The sequence below is a fragment of the Lepidochelys kempii genome, chromosome 4 (assembly GCF_965140265.1).
Source record: "Lepidochelys kempii isolate rLepKem1 chromosome 4, rLepKem1.hap2, whole genome shotgun sequence".
Lineage (NCBI taxonomy): Eukaryota > Metazoa > Chordata > Testudines > Cheloniidae > Lepidochelys > Lepidochelys kempii.
In genome coordinates this window covers 50248378-50268207 of record NC_133259.1, presented here as the reverse complement: position 1 = coordinate 50268207, position 19830 = coordinate 50248378, and the positions used below count along the sequence as shown (strand labels likewise).

General features: G+C 40.3%; 1 protein-coding gene across 11 annotated transcripts in view; it reads left to right on the top strand.

The window, feature by feature from the left end:
• The window catches only part of ELF2 (E74 like ETS transcription factor 2), a 63505-nt gene that overhangs the window by 27615 nt on the left and 16060 nt on the right, over positions 1-19830 (top strand). For 9 of the 11 annotated variants that reach the window (XM_073341142.1, XM_073341137.1, XM_073341143.1 and 6 more), the window contains 2 exons: positions 14923-15036; positions 19257-19430. In XM_073341142.1, coding sequence (XP_073197243.1) covers positions 14923-15036; positions 19257-19430 — 288 coding nt within the window. Of the gene's footprint in view, positions 1-158; positions 458-14332; positions 14404-14922; positions 15037-19256; positions 19431-19830 lie in introns of those variants that run through there. The other 2 variants (XM_073341146.1, XM_073341145.1) reach the window with 2 other exon arrangements.

The following is a 19830-nucleotide window of genomic DNA, read 5'->3' as shown; positions in this document are numbered from 1 at the left end:
GAGGGGAACCGGGCACGGCATTAGCTACTCGGTGCAGCCAGCAGCGGTGCCACTCCCCTGCCTCCTCCCCAGCCGCAGGTGTCTGTTTCCCGGCCTGCCCTTGCCCCCTCCCGCGCCGCGGGCTCCGTCGCTTGCTCTCTGTTGCTGCTGTGAGTGGCAGCCCGCCACTTCCTGTCTGAGGCTGGCGGCGGAAGGATCGCGTGTGCTGTGCTGGAGGAAGCGCTCCCCAGCCGCCGCGTTGTGTTGTGGGGGTGACCCGCGCTGGGCTGGCTGGCGGGCCGCTCGGTGTGCGGAAGGATCCGCGCCGTGTGCCCGCCCCGCGTTGGGGCCGCGTGTGACCGAGCCCGCCCGCTCTGCGCTCCCTGCGAGTCAATGTGAAGCTGCTCCAGCCCCATAAACATGGCGACTTCTCTGCATGAGGGGCCCACGAACCAGCTCGACCTGCTCATCCGAGCCGGTAGGTACCCCGCACAAGTTTCCTCTCCGCCTCGGGGGTGCGCGCCGGGGGCTGCGAGGGTAGCTGCGCACCCCTTGGGCCGGGGGTGGCTGCAGTGCTGAAGCAATGGAGGACAAATCAGGAAGTGATCACCTTGGGTAGCAACCTGGTTGGCATGGGGCTGGGCAGCAGGCCGGCGGGCACCTGTGTCTGCGTAGGGGAGCCCCTGCCTTTGGGGAAGTTGTGGCGGGGCGGGTAGCGGAGTTTTGTGGGGTTTGTGCTGCTAGGGAGAGAACCAGGAAGTGTGTGGGTTTGTCCGACCTCCTCCCTCCCTCCCTCCCGTCCCTCCTCCCGCCGCTGCCGCCACGCTGTCTGAGCAGAGAGGCCGTGGGCAGCCGCTTCCCCGCGCAAACACTCGTCCCCTCCCTGCGTTGGGCGGGGTGGGGGCAGTTGCCCCGTTCTTCGGACTGGCGGGCTTCGTGCGGCCCGGCGGTGCTGTACCCTGAGCCCGTTGTTCCTGTGCCCTTTAAATTCCCCTCTCGCAGGGGCTGGGATCTGTGCTGCTGCGGCGGGGCAGGCTCGGGAGCTGCAGGGAGATTGCCCGGCCCACGTGTGCGGCCGGGGGGGGCAGTGCACGGGGGTGATAAAGGAAAGTCGGTCTCCCCCTCCCCCACAAAACCCCATAGCGGAAGCGCCGAGCACCCTCAGGGGCCCGAGTTCGGGGGGAGTGAGAGCCCCGCTCACCAATCAACTACCGGGGACGTTCGGAATCAGAACGCTAAGGTCTTTGGAGGCGGGGCTCGGCCCGGCCGGACCAATGCGAGCGGCGTAGGAGGGTGAGTGGCAGCTCCCCGTGGCGCTGACAATGCGCGTATGGAATTGGAGGGAAGAGGGTTGTAAACACGGAAGTTGGGGGGGGTAAGAGGATGGCTGAGTGCTGGGGGGAGCGCGGTTGGGACGGGGCCGTCTCCCTGCTTGGCCGCGGGAGAAGTTCAATGTCAAGCCGGCCAGAGGCGAGGGAAGCGGACAGTCTCCTCGTGGGGTGGGAGTGACTTTTGCCTGCTCCTCGCTTGGAGCTGTAGTGAGCGGGCCCAGCCCGGGTTTGGGTCCATGCACCCATGTTTCAGGCACTGGCTCTGCGGCGGGCAGCTCCGCTTCTCCACCAGCGCGCGTGGGGCGCCTGCCTCAACACCCTCCCCCTACGGCCCGGAAGGAAGACTCGACCTTCCCGCCACGCCCCCCAGCAGGGTATATGTGCGGCAGGGGCTACGGTGGTCTGTAGCAGACTGAACGTAATGGAAAGAGTTGGGCAGGGTGTGCTACACAGACGTACAGAACACGCTTCTACAGTTACATTAACAGAGTAACCTGCAAACTTAAGTCTCTCTCTGTAGTCTAGCCCAACTGAAAGCTGTCTCCTTAACATCCCTGTGATTAAAATATCACTTGAGTGGTTTTGCCGTCCCACCTGCAGGGATGGATTAAGGGGATCACATTCATTTCAACCAAAGGATCTTCTACAGTAAATCAAAATTCTCCAAGCATTACTGCCTTGCTGCCACTGCTGTCCTGCTTCCCACTTTTTATGGAGGATGGTTGTGGGTCCCCCCCTTGGATACAAATCTTGCATTCTCCTGGCCCAGAACCATGTATTCTCACCTTTATTCACCCCTAGCTGTATAGAAGGCATAGGTTCTTGTGGCTCCTAAGCAAAAAAAAAAAAAAAGATACTGGGAATGTAATGAAGTAGCATCTTCAGACCACTGAGAGAGGTAATCTTATGTAGCTCAACAATGATGCCTCCAGTCAACTAGACATATCCCAGGGAAAATCCATTTGGTCATCACTTATACACTGAAGCCACCATTCTGTATATTCAGTGTGGAGGTGGGGAGAATAGAGAAAAAAGTGGTTGGACCTGCATAGGGTGATAGAGGATCTGAATGAAATTATTACTTTTTGTTTGCAAATAATTATAAATATAGCAGTGTTATAATTTTTCAAAATAATGGGTTCTCAACTTGTCTGTGTATACGTATGTCTCAAACAGGTGTCACAGGGTTGTGACATTGCCCTTCCAATATTGCTAAATGAGAACGGGGTCCCAGGAAGATGGGTTGGAGAACCTGGGAAGCAAGGGGAAGGCAGTTTCCTTGTATAGAAAGAGTCCTAGAATTGGAAAAAAATTGAGAACCACTGTCCCAAGAAATTATCTGCACAACCAGCAGTAGGATGCTAATGTTCTTTCATTTATAAGTCTATAAAAATAAAGTTTATTTGCATGTCTGTAGATGTACAGTATTAACACTTTTCTTCTTCATTCCCATAACTTCTCCTTATCTGTAAAACCATGATGTATAGACAGAATCCACTGTTAGAGTATTGAGACTGGAGACTTCACACCTGTCTGGAATGCTGTTAAATGTATACAAAGTCAGGCATAAATCCACATAATGTGCCCTGTTTTTTTGATTAAAATGTAAATTGTACAAATTTTGACTTAAAATTAAAGTATTTTTAAGGTGTTGCATGCCTTTTGGAACATATTTCATGAATGACAACAAAATTATACCATACAAAAACATTCTGGAAATGTATTTAGAAATATTTGAAAACAAAGATTAATCTATGTTCATTAGCATTTTAAGAACGAACTAAAGCTGGGATACAGTATAAACATTTTACTGCTGACTTCATCATTAGGGCTGTGATGTCAGGTATAGAATCATAGAAGTGTTGGGTTGGATAGAACTTCGAGAAGTCATCAAGTCCAGCCCCTTGCACTGTGGCAGGACCAAGTAAATCTAGACCACCACTTCTCAGGTGTTTGTCCAACCTGTTTTTCAAAACTTCCATTGATGGGGATTTTGCAATCTCCCTTCAAAACATATTTCAAAGCTTAACTACCCTTACAGTTACAAAGATTTTCCTAATATTTAACCTCAATCTCCGTTGCTGCAGATTAAGCCTATTGTTTTATGTTCTGTCTTCAGTGAATCTTGTGAACAGTTGATCACAATTGTATAGCAGCACTTAATGTATTTGAAGAGCATTCTCAGGTTCCCCCTTAGTCTTTTGACTAAAATGCCCAGTTTTTAAATCTTTCCTCATAGGTCAGGTTCCCTAAACTTTTTATCATTTTTGTTGCTCATCTCTGGACTTTCCAGTTTGTATGGATTTTTCCTAAAGTATGCTGCCAAGAGTGGCGGACAGCTGAGGCCTCACCAATGCTGAATAGAGCTGAAAAATTACCTCCTGTGTTTTACATATGGCAGTCCTCTTAATACAGCCCAGAATATTAGCCTTTTTTGTAACCATATCACATTCCTGACTCATACTCAGTTTGTGATCCACTATGAACCCCAGATCTTTTTCAGCTGTACTGCTGCCTGGCCAGTTATTCCCCATTTTGTAGTTGTGAATTTGATTTTTCCTTCCTCATTGAATTTCATCTTGTTGATTTTCAGATCAATTCTTCAATTTGTCCAGGTTGTTTTGAATTCTAATCCTGTCCTCCAAAGTGCTTGCAACCCCTCCAAGTTTGGTGTCCTCTGAAAATTGTATACACATATTCTCCACTCCATTATCCAAGTCATTAATGAAAATATTGAATAGTACCAGGCCCAGGACTGACCCCTGTGGGACCCCACTAGATGTGCCCTCCCAGTTTGACAGCAAACCATTGATAACTACTCTTTGAGTGCGGTCTTTCAACAAGTTGTATATCCACCTAATAGTTGTATATCCACCTAATTGTAATTTCCCTAGTTTGTTTATGAGAATGTCATATGGGACTGTGTCAAAAGCTTAATTAAAATCAAGACACATAACATCTGCTGCATCCCCCCACCCACTACTAGGCCATTAACCTTGTCAGAGAAGGCAATTGGGTTGATTTGGCATGCTTCTCTCTTCATTGTCCTTCCTTTACAACTTAAGGATACAATTCTGGTGTCCTTACTCATGAGTAGTCACATAGAAGGTTTCATAGAGGCCTAGTATTTAAAACTGGAGGCAATTGATGCGGGATGGATTGCAGGATGGAGTCAAGAAGTCTCTGGAATTTTGAGTTTGAATTAGACACCACCATGTAGTTCAATCAGACTCTGACAAGTTGAATATTAATTTGATTTTTTTTAAATGTTATTTAATAATTGTTACTGCTTACTTTGGGAGACAACTACAATGGACACATTTGATATGTAAATGCTCTGTTGTCTATCAGTGTACTAAAGGAATATTAAAATGTTTTTGGTAAAATCAGATCTCTTCTATTGTACACAGAACTCCCTGTCTCTCCTGTGCCCAACACACACCTCAAACTATTTAAGATGAGCTTGTTTATTTCATTTAATTTCTTAAAATTCAGATTTTTAAAAGAGCAATATTTGTGTTTGGATTTATAATAAAAAGCACTGTCAATCAAAAGCAATAGACACTCCAATAGGAGTTAGAAGAAGAAGAAAATGCAGGAAAAAAAGCAGCTCACCTCCATCAGAACTTGCCCCTTGCTAACCAAAATATTCTGCATAAAATTACCTAAATTTGGTTAAATCCGAATGGTTACCACAGTTTTCACTAGTGGGGAAAAAAAGAGTATGAAACTAGGAACAACTGAAGTCTGAATCATCTTAAGCATGCCAAGAGAATACAAAGAACAGTAGGGATAGGATTGCCTGATCAACACTAGTGGTGTATTTAAATTTAGTGTTCTTTTATCTTTTGTTCTTAATACTAGAGCTGTTAATGGTGTTAAATCATTTAGAAAGATGCAATTTGAAGATTAAATCGTTGTTGCCTTAGGCAAGTAGAGTAGGCCGAATGACTTCAGTGGGATTTACAAAGGTGAATAGGCAAAAAGAAAAGGACGGCTGTTACTCTGAAAGGTGAATAGGGTGAGCTGGTTGTGGCCCAAGACCTTGTCTTCACTAGAGAATTGAACTGTTTGTAACTGAATCAGTTTAAGCATAAACAGTGTGTTCACACTAGCCATCCTGAATATAAATTTTGCCTCACATTTACAGAAGCCCTATCCTAAAGAGTTTATTTTTCAATTCCTGCTGGGTATTCATCCTAGCTGAGCTCTCAGAAGTAGTGCATTCTGGCAGGTTTCACAAAGCCACGAGGACAATAGTGGGAGCATTAGCTGAATGCTTTCAGTTTATGTGCATCCACAGTAGCAGCCAGATGATTTTGACTTGACTTTATTAAGCCTGCTAAAAAGTGTCTTAAACCAGTTATTAGATCTTGGTAGACTGTCTGGGGTATTTTTGTGTGTGGACATAGTGTTCTACAAATGTGCTGGGACCTTTCACTGGTTTAATTTCTTTAGAGTAGAATAGGCCTAGATGTTTGCAAGGTATTTCCTTACTTAGCAGAAGTGGTGGGCACAACATCTGTCTTTATCTACCCTTTAACTAACTGATAGCCATTTCCATGACTGCAATATGAGTATCTGTACAATTCTAGGTTTCAGAGTAACAGCCGTGTTAGTCTATATTCGCAAAAAGAAAAGGAGTACTTGTGGCACCTTAGAGACTAACCAATTTATTTGAGCATAAGCTTTCGTGAGCTATGTATGCATCCGATGAAGTGAGCTGTAGCTCACGAAAGCTTATGCTCAAATAAATTGGTTAGTCTCTAAGGTGCCACAAGTACTTCTTTTCTTTGTACAATTCTAGTATGCTCATCACCATAGTATATAGACACCATATTTATCTACTTATTTTAATGTATCTACATGATGTCAAATTGATTTAGGAAAACGAAGCCTTTATCCTAAGAAATTGTACTCTTTAGTGCTTTGGCTTTTCTGTTCAGGAGGTCTTCTAATACGTGTTTCTGAGAGCAAAAATTTCTAGCTAGTCTATGGTTACTATATGAAGGCCTGGGCAAAGACGTACCCCAAAAGTGGCAAGACTCAAGTTCATCCTGATCTTTGGTGGTATGAATTGATCTTAAAATTTAAAAAAAAAAAAATTGTGGCCATAAGAGCAAAATATTTCTCTCGACGTTGGCCTGATAATTTGCTAATATCTGTACAAAAATTAGTGTTTGGAAACATTTATTCTTGTTTCTACTATTCAGTTTTGTTTTTCTGCAGTGATTTCATTATCACTCTGAAGTATTTTTCAGATGACAATCTTAAAGTAGTTAATTCAGATTACTAGAATTCAAAATGTTCTACAAATAAACTGCCCTTTTAGATTTCTGAACAAATTTCTATCAAGAACCACCGAATAGTCTAAAATTGCTGTCAGCAAGTGGGAATATTCTGTTCTGAAAGTTCCTGAGTATTAAATGAATACATCTAGACACAATTTAGCTATTTAATTAAATTATCATTTAAATACTAACATTTAGTTTTTCTCTTTTATATGAAATATTGAAATAAAATAATGTTCTTCTGTAGAACTTTATGAAATCATTTAGAATACATTTGCCATTCATGTATTTGTCCATTTTCAATGCTTGGAATTATGAATTCTTCACTAAAGTATTGCTCTAGTTGCGACATGGTATTAAATAATAAGGTATTGTAAATCAGCTGCAGCAGTTAAATGTTGACCATGTAATGATAGCTATCAAGATAAAAGACTGGAAGGGATCTGTTGCATAATTGTTGTTTTTTTAAACTAGCCTTAAAAAAAATCCAGGCTTTATTTCTATTTGCTTTAGCTCATTTTGTTACTATATATTATTTGTAACTGCTCTTAGTTTTAAAACTGGATACGTTGCCAGTATTCTGCTCTGTAATGCTGAAGCACAGCACTGTCAGACTTACTTACCAAGTTTGGTGTTTTGTAACAGCTGTTGAGAGCCTTGTATAATCTACTGTGCATAATGTTTGTTTAGAAAGATGTAAATGAAATAAGATGACATTTAGGTAATAGTGAACAGAAACACTGACGTACTTACTACTTTTTAATAATTAAAACTCTCCTGATTTCTTTACTCTGTTAACTCTCCTAGTGGTGAGGGATTAGAAAGAGCCACTCGGCATGTTGGATTGTTCATAACTTCTTTTTTTAAGAAGAATTAATTTTTTTCTCCACAAAGCATTTCAGTAGATGCCATCATTTTATAAACTGTCTAAAAGGTGCCAGAAAATCAAGTTGTTTCATATACGTAGTAAGATAAAACTTGGTGTAAAGAATGGAATGTGAGCGTCATGTTAGTTTTTAACTATTCCAAATAGGTAAGTGTCATTTCCTGTGATTCTGTTACCCAGTTTTACAAAATTTATCTCCACATGAGCGAATTATTTAGTCTCCTTTGGGCAGGTAGTAATTCATTCATAGGCGATTTTTTTAAGGTGTCAGAGCTAGGTCTTTATTGAATTGATTAATCAGTACAGTTGATATTTATTACATTGAGTTTTTCAGACGTGCAAGTGAGTAGTATAGTTATAAAGATATTTCCGTTTGCGCTGAATAGGTACCTATGCATGTACGTTAAAAAATGTAAAGAAGTATTTTTTTCCTAATCAAATAAAAGGAGATTGTCTTACTATGGTGTCAGTGCTTATGTATTATAATGATAGGTGTTGAGAGAGAATTGAGGTTTCTAACGTAATAAAAGTTGGCTACCCCAGACAGTCATTCAATATTGTTGAAAGGCATTTTGCTGTGTAGCGCCTTCTGAATTATTTTTCCCTGTGAGAGTGTTTGTTTTGTTTATGACTGGTTTTGGATTTTATTGGGGCACCTGTTTTCCTCCCTTCTTTACCACTCTTACCTGGTGACATGATAAAAAAGGTGGTGGTGGTGGTGAGGAGTGCAGTCTAATGACCTGCTCTGCTTTATCACCCAGATCTCTTGGTGTCTTCAAGGTCAGCCAACTGGCTTATTTGTCTCATCTGCTGTTTTGGCAGCAATGGCAGTGCTGGCAAAGGGAGTCTTCTCCCCAATTAAATCTCCAGGATACCTCTTATAGTTCCCCTTTCTGTTACAAAGCTTCACCAGGTTCTGTTCCTGCCAGACACACACTACAATTTTGAGAATTAAAAAGACTTTCCAGAATAGACTTTGACAAAACTGGTCTAGTGTAAAAGGGACTGGAGAGATGTAAAGGGGCTCTAAAATGGTTTCAGGAAGGGAAGGATTCCTCCAGCACAGGAACCGTGGAACATAGCCATAAAGCTGCCATCCTGGGACCTCTCACAAGCCTGTGCCAAAGAAGGGGTTGGAATGGGAGTGCTGCAGAGATTGAGACACATTACTGTAATTGAGACTGGTCGTCAGAGCTATCTGAATTACCACAAGGGCTTCTCCAACTCCCCAGAAATGCCTGGGAGGAGGACAAAAAGCACCTCTCTTCCGCCTGGGCTGTGAGTTCTGGACTGTGCCTCTTAAGAGATCAAGCACAAATGTACATGTTTGGCATTAAGAAATGAAAATTACCATATAGGGTGATTTTTTTTTCTCCCTGCAATTGTGTGTGTTCAGTTATATTAACTTTGCATGTTTGAAAAGCCCTCTTAATGCTCTTTAGGCAGACTAACAGTTTTGAAGCTGTGTTAGGTGGCTGTGTTGAAGCCTAGGGAAGAGTATGGCTAGCTAACATGGCTTTAAAGGTGATGGCCTCTGTCTTAACGAATGTTTAAAAGGGCTTTTAGATCATCTTAAGATAACTTGATTAAACTAACATGATTGAAAAACACACCCTTTTTGTCCATCAAGATGAGGACATTGTAATGTTTGGTCTGATGCTTTTATATGGTTACTTAAGTACTTTACAGAATTTTACACACATAGTACGTATGCAGAGGTAGATGAGAGGAGTTTTAAAAAATAGTGTACTTAGGGTTGGCAGAATTCAGGGTTTTTTGTTATTAATAATTTAAACTGATCAGTGTTAATTTTTAAGAATTTTTATATTTTTATCAATTTTCAGTTTGGGGAAATTATGGGGGGTGATCAGACAATGGGAGAGGACAGTTATTATTTAATGACAGTTGACATTGGGCAGAATCCAAAGCCTATGCCCCTGGGAGGTGGGGATCAATCATCATCATCAGCCCCTGGGATGGGGGCAACCCCGCCTGTAGGTCAGCCTCAGTGTCTTCTCACCCAACACTTGCTCCTCCTCTAGAGACGAGCATGCAAGGGTCACTCCAGTTTGCTTCTTCTCTGGGCCCAGTGAGTCTAACACCAGCCTTGCAGGTTACATAGCTCCATTTACCAGGTGTAAAGGATCTATTTCTGTGGGAGCAGGACAAGTTACACAGGACAGGGAAAATTGTTGTAAATGTAAACAATATATATCAAATATGGATACATTTTTAATTTGACCATCAGCTTCAAAACAACAAAACCCACAGAGTGATAATACTGAACTTCCTTCAACATGTTCAGCTACCATAAGGGGTGAAGAACACAGAGGAGGTGATGTGACTAAGAAACTTAAAGCTATTAGCCTTGCAAAATTTAGGAAATACAAAGACATCTATTTGAATTTTGGTTTTATTCTTGAAGTGGAGATGTACCTCAACCGCAGTGTGAAATTTGTGCACAAGTACTGTCCAATGAATGTTTGACGCCCTCCAAATTACAGAAACATTTAATTACAAAACATGAACTATATAAGGATAAGCGAAAGGCCAAGGAAGTGCTTGGTACTAAAGCAGTAATGAAATCCATAACTACTGTGGATGAAAAGCTTTTAAGGTTATCCTTCATAGTAGCGCAGAAAATTGCTAAAACAAAAAAATCACAAACAACTGCTGAGACTTTGTTAATGTCGTGTGCTACTGAAATAACAAAGGAAGTGTTTGGAGAGGAGAAGGCCAAGGTACTGACAAAAATGCCAATGTCAAATGACACTGTCAAACAACGGATCACTTCTATGTCAGAAGACATAGTCTCACAGTGTATTGATTGGCTGCGTGACAATGATGTTGCTATACAACTAGATGAATCCACAGACATTTAGAAAATGTCCCATTTACTTGCCTGTGTTTGGGGTGTGTGTGGAATAAGGAAATGAAGATTTTTTGTTTTGCAAAGAGCTCAAGGCAACAACAAAGTCAGATGACATTTTCAGACTGTTAGATGACTTTATGATTTCAGCAAAATCAGTTGAACTAATTGCATTCAGGTCTGCACTGATGGAGCCACAGCAGTGACCAGAAAGCAGTCTGGTGTTATGCAAAAAATAAAAGCCTTTGTACCTTGCGCTATTTGGACACGCTGCTTTCTACACCAAGAGGTGCTTGCTGCAAAAGATATTGAACCAAGTCTTCACAGTGTTCTGAATGCAGCGGTAACTCATTAATTTTATTAAATCCAGAGCAACAAACTCCAGCTGTTTTGCTGCACTTTGTGAGGAAGTGTGTACAGAGCACCATTCCTTGGTCATGCATACAGAGGTGAGATGGCTATCTTGAGGCAGAATGCTTGCCCATATATTTAATCTCAAGGAAGAGTTACGTACTTTCTTAGATGATAAGAATCCTGAACTTGTTGAGATCACGTGTGTCTGGCAAAACTGGGTTACCTTACAGACACATTCAATGAATAAGATGAATGAAACTATGCAAGATGGGAATATTAATTTTATTGCCCACCGTGAAAGAATTAAGGCATTCAAAAGAAAACTACAACTTTAGAAAGTTCATGTCTGGAAGGGCACTACTGATATGTTTGAGCTCATACATTCTTTTATTCAGGAATGAAACATTGACTTGGACGTAATTAAACCTCAGCTAGCAGCGCCTCTGTCTAGTCTGCTTAACAAATTTAATGATTATTTTTCCGAACTCACAAAAGAAGAAACGGCTACACACATGTGGGCTACAATGAGAACATTGAAGATAAACTTCCATTCCCATGCCATCAGAACTGTTAGAAGAGCTCACTGACATTTTGTCAGACAGCTCCCTCAGAACCAGGTTCAAATACATGCTGCTGGAGACATTTTGATATGAGTGTTCTGATGTATTCATCAATGCTGCTTCTGCTGTGCTGAAAATTTTGATCCCCTTTAATACCATCTACTTATGCAAAGCCAGATTTTCAGCCATGACATCAATGAAAATGAAGTACCAAATCAGGATGAACATTGACCATGACCTGTGCATGTGCATGTCAAAGATACTCCCCCATGTCTTGACAGAATTGTTGATTAGCACCCTCAACAAGTTTCACAGAATTTAAAAAAAAATTCAGTTTTTTAATTTTTGTGCCTCTGTTGTCCATTTTTTAAAATATATTGTTTGTGTGTGTTTAACTGTGTAACTAGCCGTTTAATAAAGCTTTTAATTTACTGGATATGCAGAAAAACAGTTGTTTTGGTACAGGTGGGCTGTGGAGTTTTTATAGCATTTTTTGGGGGGGCGGGGGACTCAGAAAGAAAAAGGTTGAGAACCTCTGCTCTTACATACAGCTGGGACTATACTGGCACCCAAACAGCCTCAGTACTGGGGATGTGCAAAAGTGATTTGAAGCTATTTTTTGTGCCTCTGCTCCTGTGATAGGTCAAGTGCTCCTCAGCTGCAGAGCAGAACCCAGTACCACCTGTAAAAAATGACTAACAACTTCAGATGTTAAATTTATACAGATGTACACAATTTTATTAAATTAGAAGTAGTATAAATTAGTTTACTTAGAACTTAAATCCATCATAAATTGTTTTGTATTCATATAATGCATTTATGTACAGAACAATAAATCTTGAAAAGGTATAGGCTGCTAACTAGCAATACTGCAAACAATAATTCCTAAGACAAAGCAAATGAAAACAAAATGAAAATTTTCACAGCTGACCACAGGGGAAAGTATCAGAATAATTTTGAGATCTTGTTTGGAAGCTTTTTAGGGTCTATTTTATCTAAAATGTAACTAGTATCCTGGGACCAACACTGCTGCAACATGCCATTAAATATAACTTTGCATTTTTAGTTTCCAGACTGGTGTGGAATTGAAATTGTATAATTAGTTGATTGAATAGCATTTCTACTTATGACAGGTTTCAGAGTAACAGCCATGTTAGTCTATATTTGCAAAAAGAAAAGGAGTACTTGTGGCACCTTAGAGACTAACCAATTTATTTGAGCATAAGCTTTCGTGAGCTACAGCTCACTTCATCGGATGCATACTGTGGAAAGTACAGAAGACGTTTTTATACACACAAACCATGAAAAAATGGGTGATTATCACTACAAAAGGTTTTCTCTCCCCCCATCCCGCTCTCCTGCTGGTAATAGCTTATGTAAATTGATCAGTCTCCTTACAATGTGTATGATAATCAAGGTGGGCCATTTCTAGCACAAATCCAGGTTTTCTCCCCCCCCCCCCAACATCCCCACCCCAATATACACATTGTAAGGAGAGTGATCACTTTACATAAGCTATTACCAGCAGGAGAGTGGGGTGGAGGGAGAGAGAACCTTTTGTAGTGATAATCACCCATTTTTTCATGGTTTGTGTGTATAAAAACGTCTTCTGTACTTTCCACAGTATGCATCTGATGAAGTGAGCTGTAGCTCACGAAAGCTTACACTCAAATAAATTGGTTAGTCTCTAAGGTGCCACAAGTACTCCTTTTCTTATTTCTACTTATGACTGACTGGAGGAAAGTTTTACCTATTGAGTGTGGGGGCTGAGCCATCAACTTCTGTATAATGGAAGCTTTTACACAGAGGTTTGTTTTGCGTGTGTGGGGACAGTGACAGTGCAAAACTGGTCAATTTTCATTGCTGCTCTTCAGAATGCTGGGCACCAGTGAAACTGGCAGAATCATGTCAATTTCAAGTTGCTGCTGCTTGGGAAAATGTTAGCAGGAGCAGCAGCAGAGGCAGGAAGATCCAAAAATAGCAGCCATGGGAAGGTGGGGAGGGAATTGGAGAATTCCTTCCTCCTCTTCTTACAGCGGCTAAGGTTGAGGGGGGATGAGTAAGTAGTGGAGACTATTTCAACTCACAGCAATCTGGATGCTCTGGAGTGAGCTTTTTTTTCTTTCCGGCTGCTATAGAGTAGTGATGGAACATCAAATTTACCAGGCACCTACTACTGCAAAAAGATAAGCCCATAACTAGAGTCCAGGATCAGTTCCTTCTTAGAGATGTCAGTAGCCAGCTGATTGGGGAGATAGGTTTTTCATCAAGGCACTGCATTGTCCCAGGGCCTTGCTGATAATGCCCTTCTCATATGTGCTTCTGGACTAGTATGTTTAGTCCTTTGGCAAGTAGGTGTTCGGTATATTTCTCAGTCCCTGCCTTTTAGTAACATTAACTGGAGACCATGCTAGAAAGACACCTTCTTCCCCCCATGTATCACATGACTTTGTATATATCTGAACAATTTATTTTTCCTGCACCAGATGTAATAGTTCATAGTTTGGGTATTTTCCCTACTTTTTAGTTAAATGATGTCAGGTTGTTCACCAGAATGTTTAGTAATTGGATAGGTGTCTTGAAGTTCCAGTAGGGTTACTAGTTGAATCCTCTTTAGTTCATTGACGCTGGAGATAGGTGACTCTGCTTACTCTAAAGATAGATTTGCTCAGACATTGGCTGCCTTGCAGGAACGATTTAGCTTTGAGCAGATTTCCATAAATGGAAAGAGTAACTGGAGAGGGACAGGGTACCTTGGTGAGAGTGTCAGTGATGTGCAACAGGTGTTTATGGAGTTGCTGGTTTTAAAAACCTTGTCCAAGGGAGAGGAGTAGAGAATTGGCCTTGAATGTAATGATATTTTAAACTTAAAATTCAGCTTGCTTATTATTAGAAAAAAGGCTATTGCTGTGCTCATGTTAACACACGTGTCCTGTGTCAAGGTATAATTTGAAATGTATGCTACAGCTAGATTTAATTTTAAAACTTTTTGTTTAATAACTTGGTGTTTGCAAGATTTAAGTTGAAAGTGAAATATTCAGTACTTCGTTCTCTCTTCCCAGCTCTCACTTAAGAGCGTAAAGCTGCATAGTAGAAAACTGCTAACCCCCATCTCTGTGAAGTTGTAGTTAAGGTGAGGTAATAGAACATAGAACCAAATAGATCTGTTATGCAAACTAAATATTTTGTTGTTTACCTGTTCTGCCCAAATGAACTGAAAACATTACTAGGTGACCCTTGGGCTTTAATGGGACAGTGCTTGGCTATGCATCTAAATAGTAACTCCTTGTGTAGACAATGGTTTATCTATAACCATCCTTATTAAAAATCAGTTTTGTCTGGTTTAAAATTAAGGCAGAAGTCAAATCTCAAAGGCCTATCTTGTAATCCCTTAGTTACCTACCAGGAACTGTATTCTCACTGACTAACCAAAATCCAGTTTAAGAAGTGGGGACATTGGTTTCTAGTTGCCTTTGATCTATCTAAAACATATTTTATTATTAGCATGAAGCCCTTGGTGTAATGACATCTGTCAGATTTCTCTTGGGTTTCACCTTGTACAACACAATTCAAATGTATGTTGAATCATGTAAGGAGGTTGTATTACAGCATCTGTGACCCTCTTATGATTATGTTTTGTATTATTTTGCAGTGGAAGCATCCGTTCATGGCAGCAATGTGCACTGCACAGATAAAACAATTGAAGCTGCAGAAGCTTTGCTTCATATGGAGTCTCCTACCTGCTTGAGAGATGCCAGGAGTCCTGGTATGTCAACCACAGTTGCATATTGTATAAGATCTTTCTCCCTTCACTAATTTAATAACCAGATTTACAAGGAGCTTGCTTATATTGAGGACTGTAAGATGTTAAATACATTTGTTTTCTCATTTCAAAACAATTGTTTGATTTGTTTTAGTTCCCCAGGTTTGTGAGAGGTTTTATTTGGTGTCTCTGTCCTGAAAGGGATATACTCCTAACAGTTTTCACCCTTCTGAGGCAGGATCTTGGCACATTAGTTAGTTTTAATGGTAGGATAGCTTTGAAAAGTCTTTGCCTAACGCTTATTTCCTTGCAAAGCAATAGGCACCGTGGTACTTTTACGAAGTGACAGTGAATTCTTCCTTCAGATGGACTGTCTCACTTCTAGAAACTTTCTCATCCTAGTGAGCTGAGGATCAAAAGCATTGAGGTAGTTCTAAAACCATTGTAAATAGTGCTTTCTGTTAGACATGGTCCGTTCAGTGTCCATGAGTCTTTAAATAGGTTATCCCTTCAGTCACACACAATGGAGATACATGATGATTTTTTTCTCTTTTATAAAGGCTAAAGTATGACATTTTTAGCTAGATTTATACATAAAACTTTTTTGGGCGTGAAAAATTGCAGACATGAAACTTACACCAGTCAGCTTTGTTTCTAGTTTGTTTCATAAATTGTTCTAAGCCTGACCCCTAATTTGCCTGATAAAGAACCAAGTTACATTCCTACAAGAGAATTCCAGTCTAACTTTTCCATTTTATTACAAAGGAGATTAAATCATACACAGAAGGCGTGGGTCTAATTTTCAGAAGTGCTGGATATCTAAGACTCTTGTTGAACTCAGTGGGAACTGAGGGTTCTCAGCACCTCTGAAAAGTAGCTACCGATGTATCTTAGTATAATTACACAACCACACAAACTACATTAAAAGAACATTTGTGAGGCTGCAAAGTCAAGCACTCAAAAGTTAGGAAATGCCAGAATGTAAGTTGTTGGTGCCATATTAATTTGGACCCCTTGTGTGTATATGTTATGATACAGTCTTTATGTGGTCATATCATTACTATTTTCTTTTGCACAGGATGGACCTACTCTGGAGATAAATCAGGGTTGTATAATGAAGGAGTCTGTTATCTGTAGGACTCCTGCTTCAAGTTGAAGAAGTTGGAAGGTGTGTAGCTAGTGAGGCAGAGGATTGTAGGAGATGAAAGTATGATCTCATGGTTAAGGCAGTTGAATGATGCCCTAGATAATTGGATTCTGTCCCTCCCTCTGTGATGCTAGGCAAATCACTTTAACCAAACGTTTCACAGGTATTCACTAATTGTGTGTTCCTTATTTTCTGGGTGCCTGACTTGCGACCCTTTGGTCTGATGTACAGAAGTATTGAGTGCCCACAGCTGCAACTCACATGTATAGAAGCTGTGCTTTGAATCTATAAAATGCTATATTATGCTAAGCACTCTGAAAAATCAGGTCCTAGGCATCTCACCTAGGGCACCCAAAATTAGTGGATACTTTTGACGTTAATCTCGCTGTGCCTCAGTTCCCCATCTATAAAATGTGGATAACCATACTTCCTCATGTCTATGGCGTGTTGTGAAAATAATTTAATATCTGTGAAGCACTCAGCATAATGATGAGTGCCATAGGAAAGCCCACGAAGATAATTCTGTCTTTGGAGTTGGGTTTGAATAGTGTATAGTAAGTAAGGCATGGGATCACTCGTTTAAACAATACATTGAAACCAAAATATTGAATAGCTGCTTATTAAACGAGCACCATTCATTTGGTGAACTGAATGAGGCAGGGATCTTGTGGAAAAAATAGCATGTGGTCATAATTAAAGACTGTATCATAATCCCTATGCACATGGAGGCCTAATTAAGATTGCTCTCTCCCTGCCCCCAGGGTCCTGGTCTCAGTCTACTCCCCTCCCTCCTCTGGTTCTGGCTCTTGTCTCCTCTGCACTAGAAGAATAGGGCAGTTTCCTCCTCCATGCTGCTTGGGCCCGGCAGGTGGAGCATTGAGTGCACAGGAGAGACAGATTCTCTGACCTCTGTTCCAGTGGCAACTCAGCTGCAATTGCAGGGAAAGTCCTGCCGGAACCCAGGCTGGAGCATGCTCAGTGCAGGTGGAATCTTCAGGGAATTTAACTGTGAAGCTCTAGCAAGTCTCTACTGAGTTTTGTGAACCACGATTCTTGAGATTTATAACTTGGCCAAATTTGGGTGTATTTTCACAGGAATAGAAAAGGCACGTCCCTGACATAAAGTCCTCCCCCACCCCTTGCCAAATTTCAAGTCGCTTTTCCAAAGTGGATGAGCACAGGAGCTACGAAAACAAAAAAGTTGCCAGACCTTTTTTTTTATATGGGCAAAACAGCATATTTCCCCATAGCCTTATTTTTGGAAATGACTGAATTGTTGTGGCTGAAATATTCCAAAAAATTCAGCCTGAGCTGGACACCTGGCATGAAAATTTCAGCCCAAACTGTTAAGAGTTTTGCAAAGTTATAAGCATCTGAAAACAGTTGGAAAGTGTGGGCAACCTTAATAATAGGCACTGCTCTGAGCCCCACCTGTAATAAAGACAAATGGGAATCTGTCACATTATAAAGTTTGGATACTTGGTGAATGTAGAAATCATTTGAATGCTTGGGAAAGAAGCCACTTTCAAAAGATGTGAGATGATTTTTTTTGTTCCCTCAATTTAGGCCATTCTAAAATCAACTAAAAATATTTAATACAACTTGGATATTTTTTGTTTAAATATGTATATATCAAAAGTATAACTCATTAATTGCAACTTGACTTTGAATTTTGTTTTTGTGGTTGAAATCCAATCCATAATAACATATCCTGCAAAAACATAAGCATGTACTCAACTTTATGCATGTGATTAGCCCTGTTCCCTTCATTAGGGCTACTCATGTGTAATTGTGTATGAGTTTAAGTCTCTGTGGGATTGGGGCCATAGTTCTTAGTAGCTAAGTTTATCCCTTTTTCAAGTACTGTAATAATATTTAAGGATTATAAGTTTCTCATGAGTTTTGCTATATTTTAATGTTTGCTCGAGAAATTTTCCTATCGTGTAAATATATAACAAATGTATAGTTGCCCCCTAACTCTACTAGAGTCCTATTTACAACAGTTATGGCTCCTTGGCTGAATCTGTATTTATTAAAAAAAATGGATTTCCAACCAGGTAAACCATAATGTCTCCAAAGGAGCCATTATGTACTATATAGTTTGTTGGGTGATATAATGTAGCATACAACCTGTGCTAGGGGGTGATACAAGTTACACATGAAAATCAGTTAATCAAGTGAGGACAATAGTTCATGTCCAGTAGCTGTAAAAAGGTAATCTGGCTACTTCTAATAAATAACAAAAAATACTTATAAGCCTGAATGTATGTTTTAGATGACCAGTCTTCAAAAATTCACCTAAAAACGATTTTTGAAATACATGGGCAAAAATACAACTAAAATTGTAAACTAATCTCTTTTTTAATATGCTGAATAAACAGTTTCATAGTTTTAAGTGGGGACAAAGGGGACTCTCCTATATGCATATGTAACATTTTGATTAAACTTAATGGTGTGTAGAGTTCTATGGTAGAATTTGTAATCATGGATAAGTTATAAACTTATGAAAATAGGAGTATGATAGAACTGCTGGTGGGCCATTAACGTCAGTAAATATCAAAATGCCGCATCTTAACTCCTACCCATTTTTGAAAAAATTAAATTTGGGCTTTAAAGAGGAACGTGGAAAGTTTCACTAGTACTTAAACGTATCTGATTTAAAATGCAGCCATTTATCTTTCACTTATTTTTAATATTGTAGAATGCTTTCTTACTATGTTAAGAAAGAATGTTACTGACCTTGCAGCAAACAGTTTATTTAAGTCTCTAGTCTTATTTCTGCCCTTTAGACAAGTTGCTGCTCCCTCTGATGTGAATAGCAACATTCTTACTGACTTTAGTGAGACCTAGATTGGACTTTTAGATACCTGTCCTTGCCATATGTCTAATAACATTGACTTGTATATGCATGTTTTGGGGACTGGATTGAGCTCCTGAGTGACAAATTATGTAAAGTTTGCATGATTTGGTACCTGAATCTTAGGTCCCTTCCAGGTTCTTTGCTGTAAATAATTTGATTTACGACATAATAAAGGAGCTGGGTAGAAACTTTATCTTGTGCATTTTTTTTCTTTAGTGGAAGTCTTTGTCCCTCCCTGTGTGTCAACCCCAGAGTTTATCCATGCTGCGATGAGGCCAGATGTGATAACAGAGACTGTAGTGGAGGTGTCAACCGAGGAGTCTGAACCAATGGATATGTCTCCTGTTCCAACATCCCCTGATATCCGTGAGCCAATGAAAAAGAAAAAAGGTACACATGACTTTTATTTAAAGTAAGAGATTTTAAGCATATTTTATCCCTAGTCCAAAGTATTGTATGCAAAGTTTCTGGTTCAGGTGGAGATAGTTTTGACAGTATCCCCACTCATATGCTAATGTGTACAAAATGAACTCTGAGCTGTGAGCATGCAATAAAAGAAGGGGGAAAGCATAAGCAAAAGAATATGGTTTGTTAAATCATAAGAAAAAAGGTTGAAAAAATAAGGATAAGAAAAGGAGGCAACACTGGAAAAAATTAAAGGATTCAAGACAGAATTTGTCTGTAAATATTCTCTGGAATATGTATAATTTCTTCCATAAGTCACAAGGAGTATCTCAAATATAAATAAAATTCTAAGTTTCTTGAAACATTTTAATAGTTGAAACCTGTG